At 43.7% G+C, this 17,928-nt stretch overlaps 1 protein-coding gene across 1 annotated transcript in view; it reads left to right on the top strand.

Moving 5' to 3' along the window:
- Positions 1-17,928, top strand: part of UMAD1 (UBAP1-MVB12-associated (UMA) domain containing 1) — a 53,518-nt gene that overhangs the window by 4,345 nt on the left and 31,245 nt on the right. Inside the window, exon 2 of the mRNA XM_061585835.1 lies at positions 730-828. Within this exon, the coding sequence (XP_061441819.1) occupies positions 730-828 (99 nt within the window). The remainder of the gene's footprint in view (positions 1-729; positions 829-17,928) is intronic.

Below are 17,928 nucleotides of genomic sequence, written 5' to 3'. Positions count from 1 at the left end.
AAGGCAAGTAATGCAGGATTTAGGAGGGGGGAACTCACAAAGGACTGGGAACTGATCAGAAATGAAGGGTCATTAGGTTATGGGTCGCCATGCTTACAGGTGTGACATTATAAAATAACGTGTGTAACATATGGAGGAAAAGAATTGTTAACTGCCTTTGAGAGTCTTTGGCTTGATAATGCAGGATAGATAGATTTTCAATAAAAGGCAAAACAAGGAACCAGGTCAATCTCCAGAGATGCCAAACACATAGGGTTGTATTCCACTAACTTTTATTCAGAGTAGACCCATTGAAATTAATGGCCATGACTAACTTAGGTCCATTAATTTCAAAGGTGAAAGTTGATTAAGTTATATTTAAAATGCCAGTGTTTTGGGGTTGTTGGGTGTTTTTGGTGATACATAAAAACTGCTAGCTTGATTGGCAACAGATAATATCCTGAGTAACTTTTTCCAGTGCTTGGGTTACTTTTTTCCATGTGCTAGAGCTTTGATACTCAACCAACTCTGCTTGGGTGTACAGAAACTCTTCAAATGAGCGTTAATGAAGAAATGGCTTGTATGCTCTTGGTTTGCCTCCGCAAGATCTTCCCTCAGTTCAAGTCTGTAATCTTGGAACTAGATATTAAGAGTATTTGCTAACACTTATTTTGATAATGTCTGAATTGTGTGGTCCTTTTTTTTAACTTGAGTGTAACTTGACCTATTTCATTCATTTTTCCCCTCTAGACTTGTATTTCAAAGAGATGTTCAACTTCTTCCGAAAAAGCCAGGATACCAAGAAGGTACCAGTGACAGACAAAGAAGCAGATGGATTTGTTCTTCTAGGTAAGTAATTCTAAAGTTGTATAAAATCATATTTTTAAAACATGATTTTTACCCTTTTTCCCCCCAAGTGCATTCAGTCCATTAAGAAACTTGAAAGAAGTCGACTTCCGGGAAGGGTGACTTCGCTTGTGCCTGCTTTTGGGACGGGCTCCTGCCTCAAAAGAAGCTTATTCAGATATAAATCAGTCAGAACATTTTTTTTTTTTGACTGATGAAATTTCTCCCGGGCAGGGAGAAACGTAGAGATCAACCTCAAAGCCTGTTTTTGTTGGGAGGACTGGATTTCATTAATTTATGAGATAAGGTCCAGCTAACAATGCCGGACGGACTTCCTAACAAGCTCTATCTGCTTAAGCGATACGTTTATCTTTTCTTTAAAGAGAGAACGGACTAACAGGCAAGCACCCTTCTTTCTATTATTTTTTTTACTTGGTTTAAATTGTTGCAGCAAAAGGAGATTTGTCAGATTGATCGGCTTTGGACAACTTCTGGGTGAGATATAGCTCTTCTCTGTTATTCACGAAATTAACAGCTTATCTCTGTTTCTGTCGCAAAAAGCTGTCCTGGAAGTGCATTCTAAAGATAATAAGCAGAAGAGGGATTTCTATTCCTGATTTCTATTCCGAGGAATATTATATTGTCTGGGACTATTCTCTTTTTGGTCTATTTTATTTTGACGAATCTGCTTCTTCACGACGCCACTAACTGTTTTGATGCTGGGAACTAAATTTATTTTGCATTCTTGAACATAGAGAGATAAGGCAGGTTGCTCTGTTTATACTGTGATGTCATCAAGCCTGGAATATTAACCCAATTGTTGCTGAAATAAGAAGTGGTTCTTCTTTATTTTTGTTTTGCTTTGTTTTCGTGGTTTTAAAAATGGCAATCAAGAAAGTGGCTGAGAATCTGGAAGTAATTATGTTTCAGAAAATAATGGATGAGATTGAGATAACGAAACAAACCCTGCGACAGGGTAGTAAGGAGCTGAAAATTGAACTGAGCAAAATGACGCAGGAGCTTAAAGAAATAGGGGACCCTGTGAGAGAGGAGAATGAGATCAGAGATGAGAAAAGAAAAAATAAAGGGAAGATACAAGCCCTGGAGATTGGAACAAATGTGGAATTGGAAAAAGATCTGGAGTTTATGGATTTTAGAAATAAAATCTACTGTTTGGAATTTAACGTTATCTCTGAAGAAATTAATGAAGATATTAGAGATAAAGTTATCAATGGCTTGGATAATCTTCTGTACTGGAATGATGTGATGGAGCTTGATATAGAGAAAATCTATGGAATTAACTGCAGCCATGTGACAATGGAAAAACTCTTAAGAGATGAGCCAGTGCATTTTGTAAAAAAGAAGAACACAGATATGACTTTACAACAATGTTTCAGCAACTTATTCAGAATGGATGGCAAGAAAATATTTGGGATAGAGGAAATTCCCATCAGACTCTTATTATATGACTATGGCTACAACAGCAAGATTATTATGGAATACTGATAATGGAAGATTGGACACTGAAATTACTGGACTTAACAGGACTATTGAAGATGGAAGATGGAACTAATAGGGATAATGGAATAATGGCTATTGAAATTATTGGACCTAACAGATTCTGATGAGATAGATTAATCGAAATGTTTATTTGGACTATGATTATGACAATAAGATTATTATAATTATTAACGAGATGGATTAATTGACATGTTTATTTGGAGAAAAATTGATAGATATATTTCTTAAAGAATTGAAACCTCTCTTTGACTTTTTGTGGAAAGAATAAAGTAATGTTTATGAGATTTGATGATTAATTAAGATAACTACTGGAGGAAAGTGATTTTATAATATGATTTAAGAGACAGGATTGTTATATATTGTAGACCTATAACTGATTTGATATGTGACAAATGGGAAGTCAACATTTTAATTTTTTTTGTTTAATTATTTTTGTTTTGTTTTGTTTTTTGTCTTTGAATGTTTTATGATTTTGTTTTCTATGTTTTATGAAAATTTGAATAAAAATTATTGTAAAAAAAAAAAAAAAGAAACTTGAAAGAAGTCCAGGTTGGACAAGTACAAATGTGCAGTGATCCGTGCAAAGATTTTTTTCTGAATAGTCATGTATGGACTCGGTATAAATGGTAGACTTGGCACGGATGTTACCACCACCTTCCCATTACTCAGGAATGTCCACTAGGCCCTTTGCATCACTTGTGACACTGTCCTCCCTGGCCAGAATAACAAAGAGGTTGTTCATGGGTCTAATTTCTATGGTTGTTGCAGTTTGAAAATGTAAATGTTTATTGTTGTTATTACATTATATTGTTATTACAATGTTTATTGCAATAATAATAAAAAAATAGATTTGTTAGTTGATTTTTACCTGAAGATCTCCAAGCGACTTGCAACGCTGTTAAAAACAGAAATAAATATACCATTAAAGCAAACCAACAACCACCCCCATACAGCCACAGGAAGGTTTGGCACGGCAGTACACTAATAACAAAAATATCATCTTGGTCTGTCAGATGTCTGGAAAAAAGATAAGCCTACCTGGCACCAAAAAGATGTAAACAACAGTGTTAGGCGGACCTCACTATGGAGCTAATTCCACAGATGGGGAGCCACAACTAAAAAGTTCCTGTCCCTTGTCACCACCTTCAGAGGGGGGACCTGGAGGAGGATCTCAGAAGATCCAAGGGTCCAGGTAGGTTCATATTGGGAGAGGCATTCCAGGAGATACTGGGGTCCTAAGCAATAAAGAACTTTATAGGTAATAAATAGGCTAACGTATCATAGCTGTTTTAAAAGTTGTATTTGGTCACATCCACAGCATACGTTCGTCCCCAGAAGAATCCTGGAAACTGTAGTTTGTTAAGGGTGCTGGGGAGTGTAGCTCTGTGTGGGGTAAGATACAGTTCCCAGGATTCTTTAAAGAAAGCCGTATGCTTCAAATGTGTGGTGTGGATGTGACCTTCATTCTGAGCCAGAATTCAGTGATCTAGCTATGCTAGCAGCCTCCTCCAACCTGGTGCCCTCCAGATGTTTTGGACCTCACCTCTCATAATCCTTAACCAGTGGCCATGTTAGCTGAAGCTGATGAGAGCTGATGCCCATCTGGTGTGCACCAAGTTGGGGAGGGCTTTAGTAAGAGTAATCTCAGTAATGTTTACTGCTTAAGACAAATGGAGTGTGACATAAGACTCTTGCACTGTCCTGGTTTACACAGGGAGATTATTGTAATGAGACCATTGTCTTTCTGTGGCATTCTTCAGTGTATTTGTTGCTATTTTGAGGCCTAAATGTAGTGAGGGGAAATGTGTACTGAGTTCCATAAAGATTTTATGACACATAAATGACTGATCAATAGCCCTGAACAACAACTGAGTCACAGACATAGGAGAATCAGGAGCAATTGGTAACAGATGGGGGATGGAGCATCTTTCCATTCTTGAGTGGATAACAACTCCTCTGTTGTTTCTGTTTCTAATTTGTCCATTACATTATCTCCTTGGGGAAATGGCAGCCTTCTTCATAACTAGTCTAGATGTGAGACTTTGTCAACTAGTAACTTAAGAAGTTCTCAGAATTCTTTCCCACGAGGGTTTGTACGCTGCATCATGCATGCCCCATATTCTCTGTGGGTTTTCATTCTTGAGAGAGTAAGAGTGGAATCTATTCCAATCATGCACCCGGGGGAATTAAGTAGTAGTATTTCTTGCTACATGTTGTTTTTCAGTAGCAGTTGCATAGTACCAAAGCATGTGTGCTCAAGGGTATGTGCTCATGTGCGCTCCGTTGGGTGCGCGCAATACTTGACGGTCTTGGCCAAGAAACTTTTCAGAACTATTAACTTGGCAGGAAAGAAGGAAAACTATGTCACTTCTGATACAGTTAAATGAAATGTTAGCCATTTTATTATTAATATTTGTTGCCAGTGTTCTTCTTTACCAGCTGTGCATTTATATATTGCAGCAAACAAAAGCACTAAAAATATTTTAAAACATTGTCAAAACAGACATTAAAATATATTAAAACAAAACATCTTTAAAAACATTTTTTAAAAAATCTTTAAAACCATATTTTTTAAAAAAGGTTTAAAAACAAATAAAAAAGCAATTCCAACACAGAGGCAGACTGGGATAAAGTCTCAACTTAAAAGGTTTGTTGCAAGAGGAAGGTCTTCATTAGGCGCCGAAGAGATAACAGAGATGGCGCCTGTCTAATATTTAAGGGGAGGAAATTCCAAAGTGTTGGTGCCACAACACTAAAGGCCCTCACCTGCAGAGCACGGTGATCAACTGGGTATATAAGGGATAAAATGGTCTTTCAGATATCCTGGTCCCAAGCTGTATAGGGCTTTGTCCACCAAAATTAGAACCTTGAACTTAGCCCGGTAGCTAATAGGTAGCCAGTGCAATTATTTCAGCAGTGGGGTGACATGTTGGTGATACCCTGCCCTAGTAAGCATGTTGCATTTTGCATCAGCTGCACCAGCCTCAAGGGTAGCCCCACAAAGAGCACATTACAGTAATCCAACCTGGAGATTACCAGTGCATGGACAACAGTGGCCAGGCTATCCCAGTCCAGAAACCGCCGCAGCTGTCTTACCAGCCAAAGCTGGTAAAAGGCATTCCTAGCCACTGAGATCACCTGGGCCTCTAGTGACAAAGATGAATCAAGGAGCACCCCCAGACTACGGACCTGCTCTTTCAGAGGGAGTATGACCCTATCCAAAGCAGGCAACTGACCAGTTATCCTCGGGAGCCACCAACCCACAGCGCAAGAGGTGAGGGCGTGCTGTGAGGATGATCGGGCATGAGTGAAACATCATAACCATGCCTACTGTGAGGTGGCGAGGGCAGCAAAGAAGACCCACTTCTCTGCCACAGTTTATTGGCCGTCATCCAGCCTCCATCTTGCTAGGATTCAGACTCAATTTATTGGTTATCATCCAGCCCCTCATCGAGTCCAGGGCTTGTATGGTCTCTCCCGATTCAGATATTACAGAGAAAATAGAGCTAGGTATCATCAGCGTACTGCTGACATCTCGCCCCAAATCTCCCGATGACAGCTCCCAAGGGCTTCATATAGATGTTAAACAGCATGGGGGACAAGATGGTACCCTGCAGCACCCCACAGCACAAATGCCAGGGGGCCGAAAGACAATCACCCAATGCTATTCTCTGAAAACGACCCTGGAGATAGGATTGGAACCACTGCAAAACAGTGCCTCTGATACCGATCTCACCAAGTCTGCCCAGAAGAATACCATTGTCAATGGTATTAAAAGCTGCCAAGAGATCAAGTAAGAATAACAGGGTCACACTCTCTCTGTCCTTCTCCTGATAAAGGTCATCCATCAGAACGACCAAGGCCAATTCAGTCCCATAACGAGGCCTGAACCCAGACTAGAATAGGTCAGGATAATCTGTTTCATCCCAGAGTACTTGCAATTGCTGTGCCACAACCCTCTCAATCACCTTCCCTAAGAAGGGGGCATTTGCATTCAGGTGGTAGTTGTCACAAACCAATGGATCCAGAGTGGGCGTTTTCAGGAGTGGTCAGATCACTGCCTCTTTCATGGTGGCTGGAACCACTTCCTCCCATAACGATGCATTGACCACACCCTGGATCCACTCGGTGAAACCCCCTTGGCAAGCTTTAATAAGCCAAGAAGGGCAAGGGTTGAGAGGACACGTTGCTGGCCGCATCATCACAAGCACCTTGTCAACGTCATCAAGCCGCATCAACTGAAATGGTTCCCAAGAAGTTGCAGCAGATGTTGCACTGGACACCTCACTGGGGACTACAGTAGATGTGGATGGGAGCATCAAGATTACTACAGAGGTGAGCAACATTACCCTCAAAGTGCCTTGCAAACAATTCACAATGGGCCCCTGAAGGGTCTACAACTCCATTTCCTGGAGCCAATGTCAACGTACCCCTGACAATATGGGAAAGCTCCACTGGATGGCTACTTGAGGATGCAATGGTGGCAGAGAAGTGGGTCTTCTTTGCTGCCCTCGCCGCCTCACAGTAAGCATGGTTATGATGTTTCATTCGTGCCCCATCATCCTCACAGTACGCCTTCACCTCTTGAGCTCTAGCGGTTGTCTAGCCTGTTTCACTGCCGGGTATTCAGGAATCCTGTGGATTCTATTAGTCTTTGGGGGCGGACCATCTTAATCTGTCCACCATCCCTGCAAGGGAGGATCGGAGCCATAAGTTTAAATTTCACCAGGAAGTGGTCTGACCATGACACTGGAATGACATCCACCACCACCCCCATCTCCAGACCACTTCTTCCTCCATCTGGAGTAAAAACCGAGTCGAGGGTGTGCCCTACCCTATGAGTTGGGCCAGTGACACATTGAGACAGCCCCATGGTCGGCATGGAGGCCATGAAGTCCCAAGCCAGAACACTAGAGGCAGCCTCAGCATGGACATTGAAATCACCCAGGACTATCGTCCTGGGCTCCTCCAATAACACAGCCGAGATGGCCTCCGCCAGCTCTGTCAGAGAAGCAGGGCAGCAGGGTGGACGGTACACCAGCAGCAACCGTCGTTTACAGTCTTCTTGGCCTGACACCAGGTGCAGGCCCTCATAGCCAGCTCCAAGACAGAGTGGTTTCCTGGTGACAGAAGTAAAAATTCTGTAGAGCACAGCAGCTCCTCCCCCCCTGCCCCAGTCCCTGCAGCCTGTGCTGGTGTTGCATCGAATATCCATGTGGGCAAAGCTGGGTCAGATCAATTCCTCCCAGCTCACCCACCCAGGGCTTGATAATGCACACCAAATCGACATCTTCATCCACGATCAAATCATGGATGAGTGTGGTCTTATTGTGTACTGATCTGGTGTTAACAACACACAGGCCAGTGGGCACAGCAAATGTGCAACAAGGAGTCCATCCATGAGAAGAGTTGGAGCGAGGAACAAGGCGTAGATAGCCTTGCCCTCATCTTCTGTGGTAGTTCATCACCTCCCCAAGGGTATACATCCCTCTACCCATGATCACTGAAATTGGGGTGGCATCACCCATGTTCCTCGTTACTAAGACTTTTCTTAAACACTTGATATGGACCCAACAAGAGCCCACCAACAAAATCTACCTGAACCAGCTATCCCAGTAGTCCTCTGAGAGAATTGGGAACAGTCAGACCCACCCAATATCTTTCAAACAGGGCACATCTACTCCCCCCCCCCACCGTCTCACACCCAGGGAAGGCTAGCCTTCTGCAACTTGCAGACGCTCACTCTGAAGGCATCTAGCAACTTTCTCCTATCGTTCAATTCACTGCACAGGCTCCCACCCTGCACAGGAATTATACATGGGCCATATGCCCTCCCCACTATCAATCACCTCTAGACTGGTTAATATAAAATAAAATAAAATAGAAGGGGGTAGTGCCCCCACTCTCAGTATTCCCTAAGGGGCGATCCCCTTTGGTTTCTCCCCTTTGGTAGCGAACATTCAAGCGGCAGACCCTCCGCCCAAGGGCAGCCTGGCTTTTATGTTCCCAGACCCAGCCAGGAGCTGATGCAAGATTGACTGCAGCCTCTCTCTGGAGTCAGGATCAGGCAGGGGGTCCCAATCCTTGCAGCACTTACCAGGGACATCAGCTGTCTCAAGAGACAGCAACCCAGATGATTGACCAGACAAACACCCAGATGCCTAGGTACTCACTCCCAGGGCAGGTCTTCAGTCCCCCAGTGCTGCAGCTATTTGTGATAATGTTCTGAGTGTACTAGGTTTTCCAGTTCAGTAACGCTTTAAAGAATATTGGCTTAAATGCTTTTTCTCCTTTGGTTTTTCTGAGAAGCATCCTAGATGCAATATTTAATTCCATGTGATCTGGCAGAATTGAGGTTAGTCTTCATGGCACCTTAACCCTTTTGGTGGCGATATTCAGGGCTGGCCCATGAGACGATTGTCTCAGGTGGTGGTTACAGGGGTCTGTGACAAATGGATGCTGCCCTTCCAATCTCATTATTGTACATCTGGTGAGGCAAGGATCTCTCTCTCCACCTCCCTGCCTCTGTTCACTTTGAGAAAGGGTTGATGGGGTCTTTCAGAGCCAGGTGTTCTGGTGAAGGTGGCCAGGAGGATGCCAGTGCTTTTGCCATGGTTTGCCATGGAGGTTAGAAAGGCTCCTTAAACTTAGTTGTTGTTTTTTAAGCTTTTAAAGAAGCTCTAAGTTTAAAAAGCCTTGGCACAGGCAATCTCCTGGAGACCTCACCCAGAATGCCTGGTGGTGAAGAAGACCCTCATCAGCCCTCATCAGTCCTTTATCAGAGTGGAGGTGATGGGAGAGAACCTCCATCACACATTGTGTACCGCCCGCCCCGCTGCACGGCAGACTCCCTGACCGAGGTGCTGGAGGTGGTCTCGGATGTGCGAACATTGACCCCAGAACTATTAGTGTTGGGGGACTTTAACGTACATGCTGAGACCACTCTCATCGGAGCCCCTCAGGATTTCCTGGAAACCATGGCTTCCTGGGAACTGCACCTTAGTAACACTGAGCCCACCCATGTAGCCGGTCATCCCCTCGACCTTGTATTTGTCCCGGGGGGGGAGGGTAGTGTGCTGAAGTTAGGGGCTAATTCTTTTACCCCTGTGTCATGGTCAGACCACTATCTGGTAAAGATGGATCTCTCGATGCCGCACGCCCTCTGCAGGGGTAAAGGTCCTATTAGAATGGTCCGCCCCAGGCGCATGATGGATCCAGATGGTTTCCTGATGGTGCTTGGGGAATTGGAACCTGCTGAAGGTCGCTCGGTCGAAGCCCTGGTGATGGAGTGGAATAAGAGGATCGCCGGGGCCTTGGACCGAGTGGCTCCGAAACATCCTCTCCCCCTGAACAGAACTCAGACAGCACCGTGGTATACACCCCGGTTGCGAAGTCTGAGACAGGAGGTGAGACGACTAGAACGCTGGTGGCGGAAATCCCGCTCTGAAGATGCTCGGACACAGGTTAGAGCAGCAATAGCTGCCTACCAGGTGGCAATAAAGGCAACAAAGAAAGATTTTTTTGCTGCCTCTATTGCATCCGCAGAGTGCTGTCCCAGGAAGCTGTTCCAAGTGGTCCGAAGCCTGGTCGGTCCAGTCGCTCAGCATTCTAAGGCTTCCTGTGACAAATTGGCAAGGCACTTTGCCGATAAAGTCGAACACCTGAAGAACTCGATTCCGTACACTGTGGATGCAGTAGAGGATCCAGAGTTGACCAGTTGCAATCCAGTTCAGTGGGATCGGTTTCGGCCTCTTCCTTCTGAGGATGTGGACAAGGTACTTTCAACGGTGAAGCCTACCACCTGCCTGATTGATCCTTGCCCATCATGGTTCCTTATGAACTGCAAGGAGAAATTGGGCAAAGGGATCAGGGCGGTGGTAAATGCATCCTTGAAGGAGGGTGTAATGCCACCGGCCCTCAAGGAGGCAATTATAAAACCCATCTTAAAAATGTCCTCCTTGGATCCCCAAGTCTTGAACAACTTTTGCCCCATTTCGAACTTGCCATTTTTGGGCAAGATCATTGAGCGAGTGGTGGCTAGCCAGTTGTCAGCACACTTGGATGAAACGGATTATTTGGATCCATACTAATCGGGTTTCAGGACTGGACATGGTACTGAAACAGCCTTGGTCGCTCTGGTGGATGATATGAGGAGGGCACTAGACAGGGGAGAATTCACCTTTCTTGTCCTCCTGGATCTCTCAGTGGCTTTTGATACCGTCGACCACGGTATCCTGTTGGATCACCTGGAGGGATTGGGAATAGGAGGCACTGTTTTACAGTGGTTCCATTCCTTTCTCTCTGACAGGCACCAACAGGTAGCATTGGGGGATGAGGTTTCAGACCCTTGGCCCCTCACTTGTGGAGTGTCACAGGGTTCTATCCTCTCTCCCATGCTATTTAACATCTATGTAAAACTGCTGGGAGCCATCATCAGGAGTTTTGGGCTGCGGTGTCACCAATATGCTGATGACACGCAGCTCTATCTCTCTTTTAAATCCTCACCGGAGTTGGCTGTGGAGACCTTGTCCAAGTGTCTGGAATCCGTGAGTGGGTGGATGGGAAGGAACAGGCTGAAGCTCAATCCTGATAAAACCGAGGTGCTACTTGTGGGTGACAGGGGAAGGTTGGGTGTTGTTGACCTGAAGCTTAATGGGGTGAGACTTCCCCTGAAAGATCAGGTCCGCAGCCTCGGGGTTGTTCTTGATTCCAAGCTGTCAATGGAGGCTCAGATTTCAGCAGTGAGCCGGGCAGCTTGGTATCAACTACATCTCATACGGAGGCTGCAACCCTACCTCCCAATTCATCAGCTCCCACTGGTACTACATGCCCTGGTCACCTCTCGATTAGACTACTGCAATGCGCTCTACGTGGAGTTACACTTGAAAACAGTCCGGAAACTACAACTGGTGCAGAATGCAGCAGCTCGTTTGCTTACAAACAGCCGCCGCCGTGATCACATCACGCCAGTGTTATTTCATCTACATTGGCTTCCAGTTGTTTTCCGGGTCCAATTCAAGGTGTTGGTGTTAACCTTTAAATCCCTATACAGTCTCGGCCCAGTTTACCTGAAGGAGCACCTCCAGTACCACCAATTAAGCTGCCCGACTAGATCAGCCACACAAGGCCTTCTCTCAGTCCCACCAACGAAAACAGCTAGGTTGGTGGGGACTAGAGAGAGGGCATTCTCAGTGGCGGCCCCCACTCTCTGGAACTCCCTCCCGTTCGATCTCCGCCATGCCCCTTCCCTGGATACATTTCGCCGAGCCTTAAAAACCTGGCTCTTTGGACAGGCCTTCGGGATCCCCGGGGTGGGCTAATTTTTCTATGATTGTTTTAAATTGTTTATTGATTGCCCTACATTGTTCTATACTGCTGCTATTTAAAATGATTATGGTTGACTGCATTGTATTTTATTCTGTATTTATATTGTATTTTATCAATTTCAATGTGTACGTCGCCTAGAGTGGCTTCGGCCAGATAGGCGACACAAAAAACACTTTTACTATACTGTACTACATTACCGGCGCCATATCAAGATTATATGTAAATTCAGGAGATGTGTGTCTTGACAGTGTGTCAAGGTATCAACAAATTTCATTAACATTTTTAGCTGTTTTTATTATATAGTTGTAAATTGCTTTGATGCACGTCAATTAATAAATAATACTAATTAGTAGTAGTAGTAGTAATAATAATAATAATAATACTACCACTACTACTATTAATAATAATAATAATCCTGTTCTTCTTCAGAGCAGCTTACGTGAATCTGCTCCCTACCTTTATTTTATTTGCTCATCAACCTTGTGTGGTAAGTGAGGTAGGTTAGACTAGACTAGCTAAAGGTTACCCAGTTTGTTTTGTGCCTAAGTAGGATTTTGAACTTGGGTCTCCCCCAGTCTTAGTCCACCATGATGATGACTACAGCATCTTGACAGGCTTCATGATTAAGAGATTGAGAACAGGCTATACTCCCGGTAGCGTTACCCTTATTGCTGTGTTCCAGTCGGAATAGTTTTATGCGGTTTATAATTATAATGATTTTATTTGTTCTTATAATTCTATCTTTTATTGTTATCCTGCACCCTGGGACCTTATGATGAAGGGTGGTTAAGAAATCTTATAAATAAGAATAATAAATAATAATAAAATGCCCACGTTTAAAACATTGGTTTGGTGCTAATCAATATTCTCTCCCAAGCAGGATTTGAAGTGAGATAGCAAACCCTAGTTGAGAAGAAATCTGGTTATTTATTGATCAATATCCTGCCTTTTTCCCCTTAGGATCTTAAGGTAGCACACACAAGGTTTCCAGGTCCTGATCAGATCAACACCTGATTAGACTGAGGAAGGTTGCAATGTCATATGCCTTATCATATGCCTTGTGACCATGTCCTGAGACCAGTATCATTATCAAAGATGTAAATAAATTGGGATCAGGTATGTTGTCCTTAAAGTCTTAGTAAGCAGTATAGTACACCTGGGGTTAGAGTGGCTTTCAGAGATGCTTGTGAATTTCCAACAATGAAATGGTAGGAATTAGGTATGCCAGAGGTAGGCAAGACATCACCCTTTAGATGCTATGAACTGAAGCTCCCATCATTGCTGACCATTGGCCAGGCTGGCTGTGGTTGATAGGAGTCGCAGTTCACAATACCACACTGGCCTCCCCTGTTATCCGCCATTTTATTTATTGGCTGTCTTTCTGATTTGTCTTTCCAGTGACCTTGCATTCCACCTGCTGTGCAGCAGGTTCTGCTCAATATGCATTCTATTGCAAAGTGTGCTTTTCTTTTGGTGCATTTAATAAAGTATCCTACTTAACAAACTGTTCTATGCAAAGTTGATTGGTTGTTTTGTCTGCTGATTCATAGTGTTGTAGTATTTATATTACTCCTTTGTAGTAGCAGATACATTATGAAGTGAGGGTTTCTTTGGCTGCCTTTTTCTTGCCTGTTCTGCGAATAACAGGGTTAAAAGCTCCACGTGTCTGATTACCGTCGTTTGAGTTCAGTGGGCAAGGAAGATGTGGGAGACTAGAAAAACAACCCTCTCCAGTGTCACTGATTTCTAGTCGCATAAGGAGATAATTGCTACCCCTTCATTCAGCGTGGAGTCAAACTAATCCTCTTGGGTCCTGGTTTTACACAAAAACAAAGTGCAGTCTGCTTTTGTATCATTAGGTGGCATCTTTCTTCATGCTCACACACTTCTTGATACAACTGAATATAGCATTGATTGCCAAGCTAACTCTTTATCCTACTGTGTGTGCACATGCGTGCGTGGTTTTTTTGGTTTTTTTAAAGAATCTGTATGTCTGAGGTTTAATGTAAGGTATATAGGGAAGGATGTTTTCAGCCAGAGAGCAAATTTGAAATAGTGAGACTCCCAACTCCAAAAGCTGATTAGTATAGGCTGAAGGGTCACGTGGAAGCTGCAAGACACAAACAATTTGCACATTTTTAAAAGGGGAAATGACAGAATGCAAAAACATGAGTTACTATCTGCTTCATGCTTTCTTAATACTATTGAAGAGTATGTGCGTGTTGGCTAACGTCAAGAGTACAGTAGTGTTTTGCCTGAATGAGCTCAGTCAGCATCTCATATGCAGATTAACAGAATTAGGTTACCAAACAATGGAACCTCATCAGGTTTTGTGGTATAAGCAGGTGTGTTTCTTAAGAGAATATGCTAAGTGCTGCTATCTCTGAACTTTGTATAGTGCCGTATCTGAATGTTAGCATTGCCATTCACCAGCACAGTTGTCTGTCCCCTGGCCGTTTTGTCCCTGGCTTCAGCTTATCATATAGTTTACAGTTCTGTCAATACAATGGGCGTAGCCTTTATGAAAGAACATCTGGTACGTTTAGATGATAACGTTGCTGTAGTTGCTGTAAAGTATTCCTGTTTTAATTGGAGAGAATATGTTTGAGTTTGCTGGTGGTACAGAAATCCATTAACATTTGTAAACCTGCACCACTCATTGGGCCAACATGTACAGGCGTTTAATGCACTTTTAGATGTGCTGGTGCAAAACTGGTCACAGGACTCCAATAATCTGAAGCTTTGAGATTGGGACCCTTTGAGCAGCGTGCCACTTTGGAATTGCTTCCACCTACACAGAGCATTTGTGTTATTTTTTTTCTCTCAGGGGTGCCTATATTTCTGGTGAACTTGCTGGCTGTACACATTGCGACTTGTGATAAATAGTTAAATGGGCTTTTATGCCAAAAGGGAGGAGGCAACATCCATTTGCCGCACATATTAATGGCAAGGACCACTTTCCACTCTGACCAGTGTGACAAGTCACCATCCGCTTATTGAGCTGGATGCACCCTGGGCTCTCCTTCCTTTCTCAGCATCAACCAGAGTTGAGTACGCAAGCTTCCTTCTCCCCTATTTCCGTGCACATTAGTGCTAAGGACCGCTTAATGGAGAACTGCTGCCCTACACCAGTGCATCCATGCCCCTTTTGGCCTCAGCTGATTGGAGTGGGGACCGTGCATGTGCCCTGCAGGATGGACAACAGTGGCAGCCCAAGCACTAAATACTTCTAGAGTTCAGAAGTGCCGGTGGGGTGGGGTGGGAGGAAGAAGCATTCTGACTGGAGGGTGAGAAAGGGTGGCTATAGGGGGAGCCATAGAGAGGGGTAGATGGAGGGGAGAGGCAAATGAGGAAGGGGCAGTGGGATCCCTCTTCTTAGTTTCAAATTCAGGAGGTTCAGGATCATATGCCCTCTGAAGAATCCTTCTGAGATTGGAATTGGGGAAGTGGGGTCATTGCTGACCATCACATCAGAGACTCCTCGCTCTGGAATTCAGCATGATGCCAGATAAGAGTCTTGATGACCATGCATGTTGGTTGGCCACCAAGTCCACCCAAAATCTCTTGCTCAATAGTAAACTTGGAAAAAGGTGACTGAGATGCATTGATAACAAATTGATAACAAATTGATATGTGGGAGGTATAAAAAAAACTATAACAAATGTTCTTAATTGCACTGCTTTTGTTGCAATTTAGTTTTGAATATATCCCAAGAATGGGTGTTCATATGTTGCTGAGAATACCCCAGTTGAGGTGTCATGGGAAACTCTGTTCTTGACTTCCCAATTCATGGTTTGTTTGGGAAAAACCAAACATGAGCGCAGGTTCAGACGTAATGCTTAGCCAGCCATTCCGTGGTTTGTTCCCCTGCTCAACTAAGGGATGAGTGAAGGAAGATGACTTGAGCTGTGTGCACTGCGAGCATGCAGTTTGGGCACTGTATAGTTGAATAAACCAAACTTTGTGAGCACAGGATTAGCAGTATCTGCTGTAAGTGGGTGGCTTGGAAAAATGGCTACTGTGCTTCCTCTTACGCAAGTACTAACATGATAATGCAATAAAATCCTACAGGGTTCACTTCAGTATTGAAATAGAATCTTCATTTTCACAAATTCAATCTAACTTAGCAAAAGGCACTATCCAAATGCTGTCATGGAACCGGTACTGGTGGGAAGAGATGACTTTTATGTTATTTTAAAGCGGTCACCTTCTGTTTCAAAGTCATCCTAACTAAAACTATTCTGACAGTTCAGTCTGTCTTTCCACTGTTGAAAAGTGGCAAGCTTTGGCTTCACAGCATGATGGTCAGTCATGCTTGCTGTGTTAAGTTTTGGGGTCACTGCTGTCTCCACTGACAGCAGGTTTGGAATCCTTGTATAGCAATAGCTGCCATGCCTATATTGGCAGTATTGGAGGCTTTCTGAGTTATCATTTTAAGCATTGCTATGCTGCCGCTTCAAGCGTTACTACCTTGTCAAGGTACTGTATTGTCAAATACTGAATTGGATTCTAACAGGGTCCACTCCCAAGTCACCAGTTTGTTCTTGTTAAGATTTGCTCAGCATTGGAGTTTGACCTGTACAGTTCAGATTTCTCACAGCATGAAAGTCTGCTGGCCAGAGATTGCTTCGGGATTTGTGAAGGGCAAGTATATTTTGGGAAGTGCTGAAGTTGATGATGATAACCACTTTGTGGGGAAACTGGAAAAGAAGCAAAAATCCTTTACTTATTGACTGTGCACTCTCTCTAACTGATATGTTTAAAGGTAGCAAATGGCTGCTGGCCTGCTTCATTAGTGCTGTCTATACTTCTTATATTAAGGATTTTATATTCTGTTCCTTCAAGTCACATGTGACGATCCCACCAGCTGGCTCTACCTGTGATACTCCCACCAGGGCCACCACCTGTCAGGATCTCTGTTTTTATTTGTTCTCTCACACGCTCTAGCACAGATCTCACAAGATCCCACTGCTAGGCAGCACCACCAGCCACTCCCTGTAAACAATACTGCAAGAGACTTCGCCTTAGTCTCCCCCTATGGCCTATTGTTACTTTGTGTCTGGGTGCTCTTGCCGTCCACAACCCCCTTGTATCTTTGTCTATAAAGCATACAATCCTGGGTTGCTCTGGATACTTGACGATGTTACAATATCTCCCTTCACCGCTGCCACCATTTATTTGATACTGTTTCCCTCCAGCCTTGGTAATTACCCTGCCCTCCCTTCTGGTCTGTGTATCCCCAGCCAAGGATCAGGCTTTAGGTAAACCAATAAAAGTATTTATTTGATAACACCAGGAAATAACAAGATTACTTTAGGAATGTTCAACAAGCGTATGGTTTCATTTAGTGTCACTCTTTATGTTTCCAGTCTTGTATATTCTGCCTAAATACCAGCCAAATATAATCCAACCCACAACCAACTCCAATCCACACTCCACAACCAATCGCCAACAACTCCCCCACAACTCCCCTCGACTCAGTTGTCATCCTCTCATTTATACCTTCAGCCATTCAAACACTCAGCCAATCATCATTCAACATTCTCCAGCATTCTAGCCCATGTACTCCCCCCCTTACTCAGTCACGTACCATATATCACTTAATAAACGCACTTACCATATTTACAGATATTAAAATACAGGGACATCACATCACATTCATATAATCATAAACATGGAAAGATATATGAATAAAGGCCTATCCACATGACCCGGTATCTCTCAGTGTACAGCGAATCTAGTGGAACTTATGACTGAGCAGAGTTCCCCATTTTACATCCAGATTGTTTTTCTGCTTATCTCATGATGCTCCAGGGATCTGGCTTATGATGGCAACACTCTTCTGACTGCTTCAGCGTACAGCCAACTCTAAGGCTGCATACATACCTTAGACTGAAAGCACATTTAAAAGCACATGACTTCCCCCAAAGAATCCTAGAAACTGTAATTTATCTGTCAGAGAGCTACAATTCCCAGCACCCTTAACAAACTATAATTTGGGATTCTTTTGGGAAAGTCATGCTGCCCTGGGCTCCATTGGGAGGAAGGGCAAGATATAAATTGAACGAACGAACAAATAAATAATGTGCTTTAAAAGTATGGTGTGTACAAATCAGGTTTGCCAAGAGGAGTGTGTTGAATATGGAATTTATTGGGGGGGGATGAACTTCATGAATTTTTGGAGCTTAGCATTGATGGGTGGCTATCAAATTCCCAGGGAGGCAAGCATATCAATCCTTCCCATGTTCCACTCCT

The sequence above is a fragment of the Rhineura floridana genome, chromosome 10 (genome assembly GCF_030035675.1).
Source record: "Rhineura floridana isolate rRhiFlo1 chromosome 10, rRhiFlo1.hap2, whole genome shotgun sequence".
Taxonomy (NCBI): domain Eukaryota; kingdom Metazoa; phylum Chordata; class Lepidosauria; order Squamata; family Rhineuridae; genus Rhineura; species Rhineura floridana.
The sequence above is the reverse complement of the archived record's forward strand: the minus strand, read 5'-3'. Positions and strand labels throughout refer to the sequence as shown.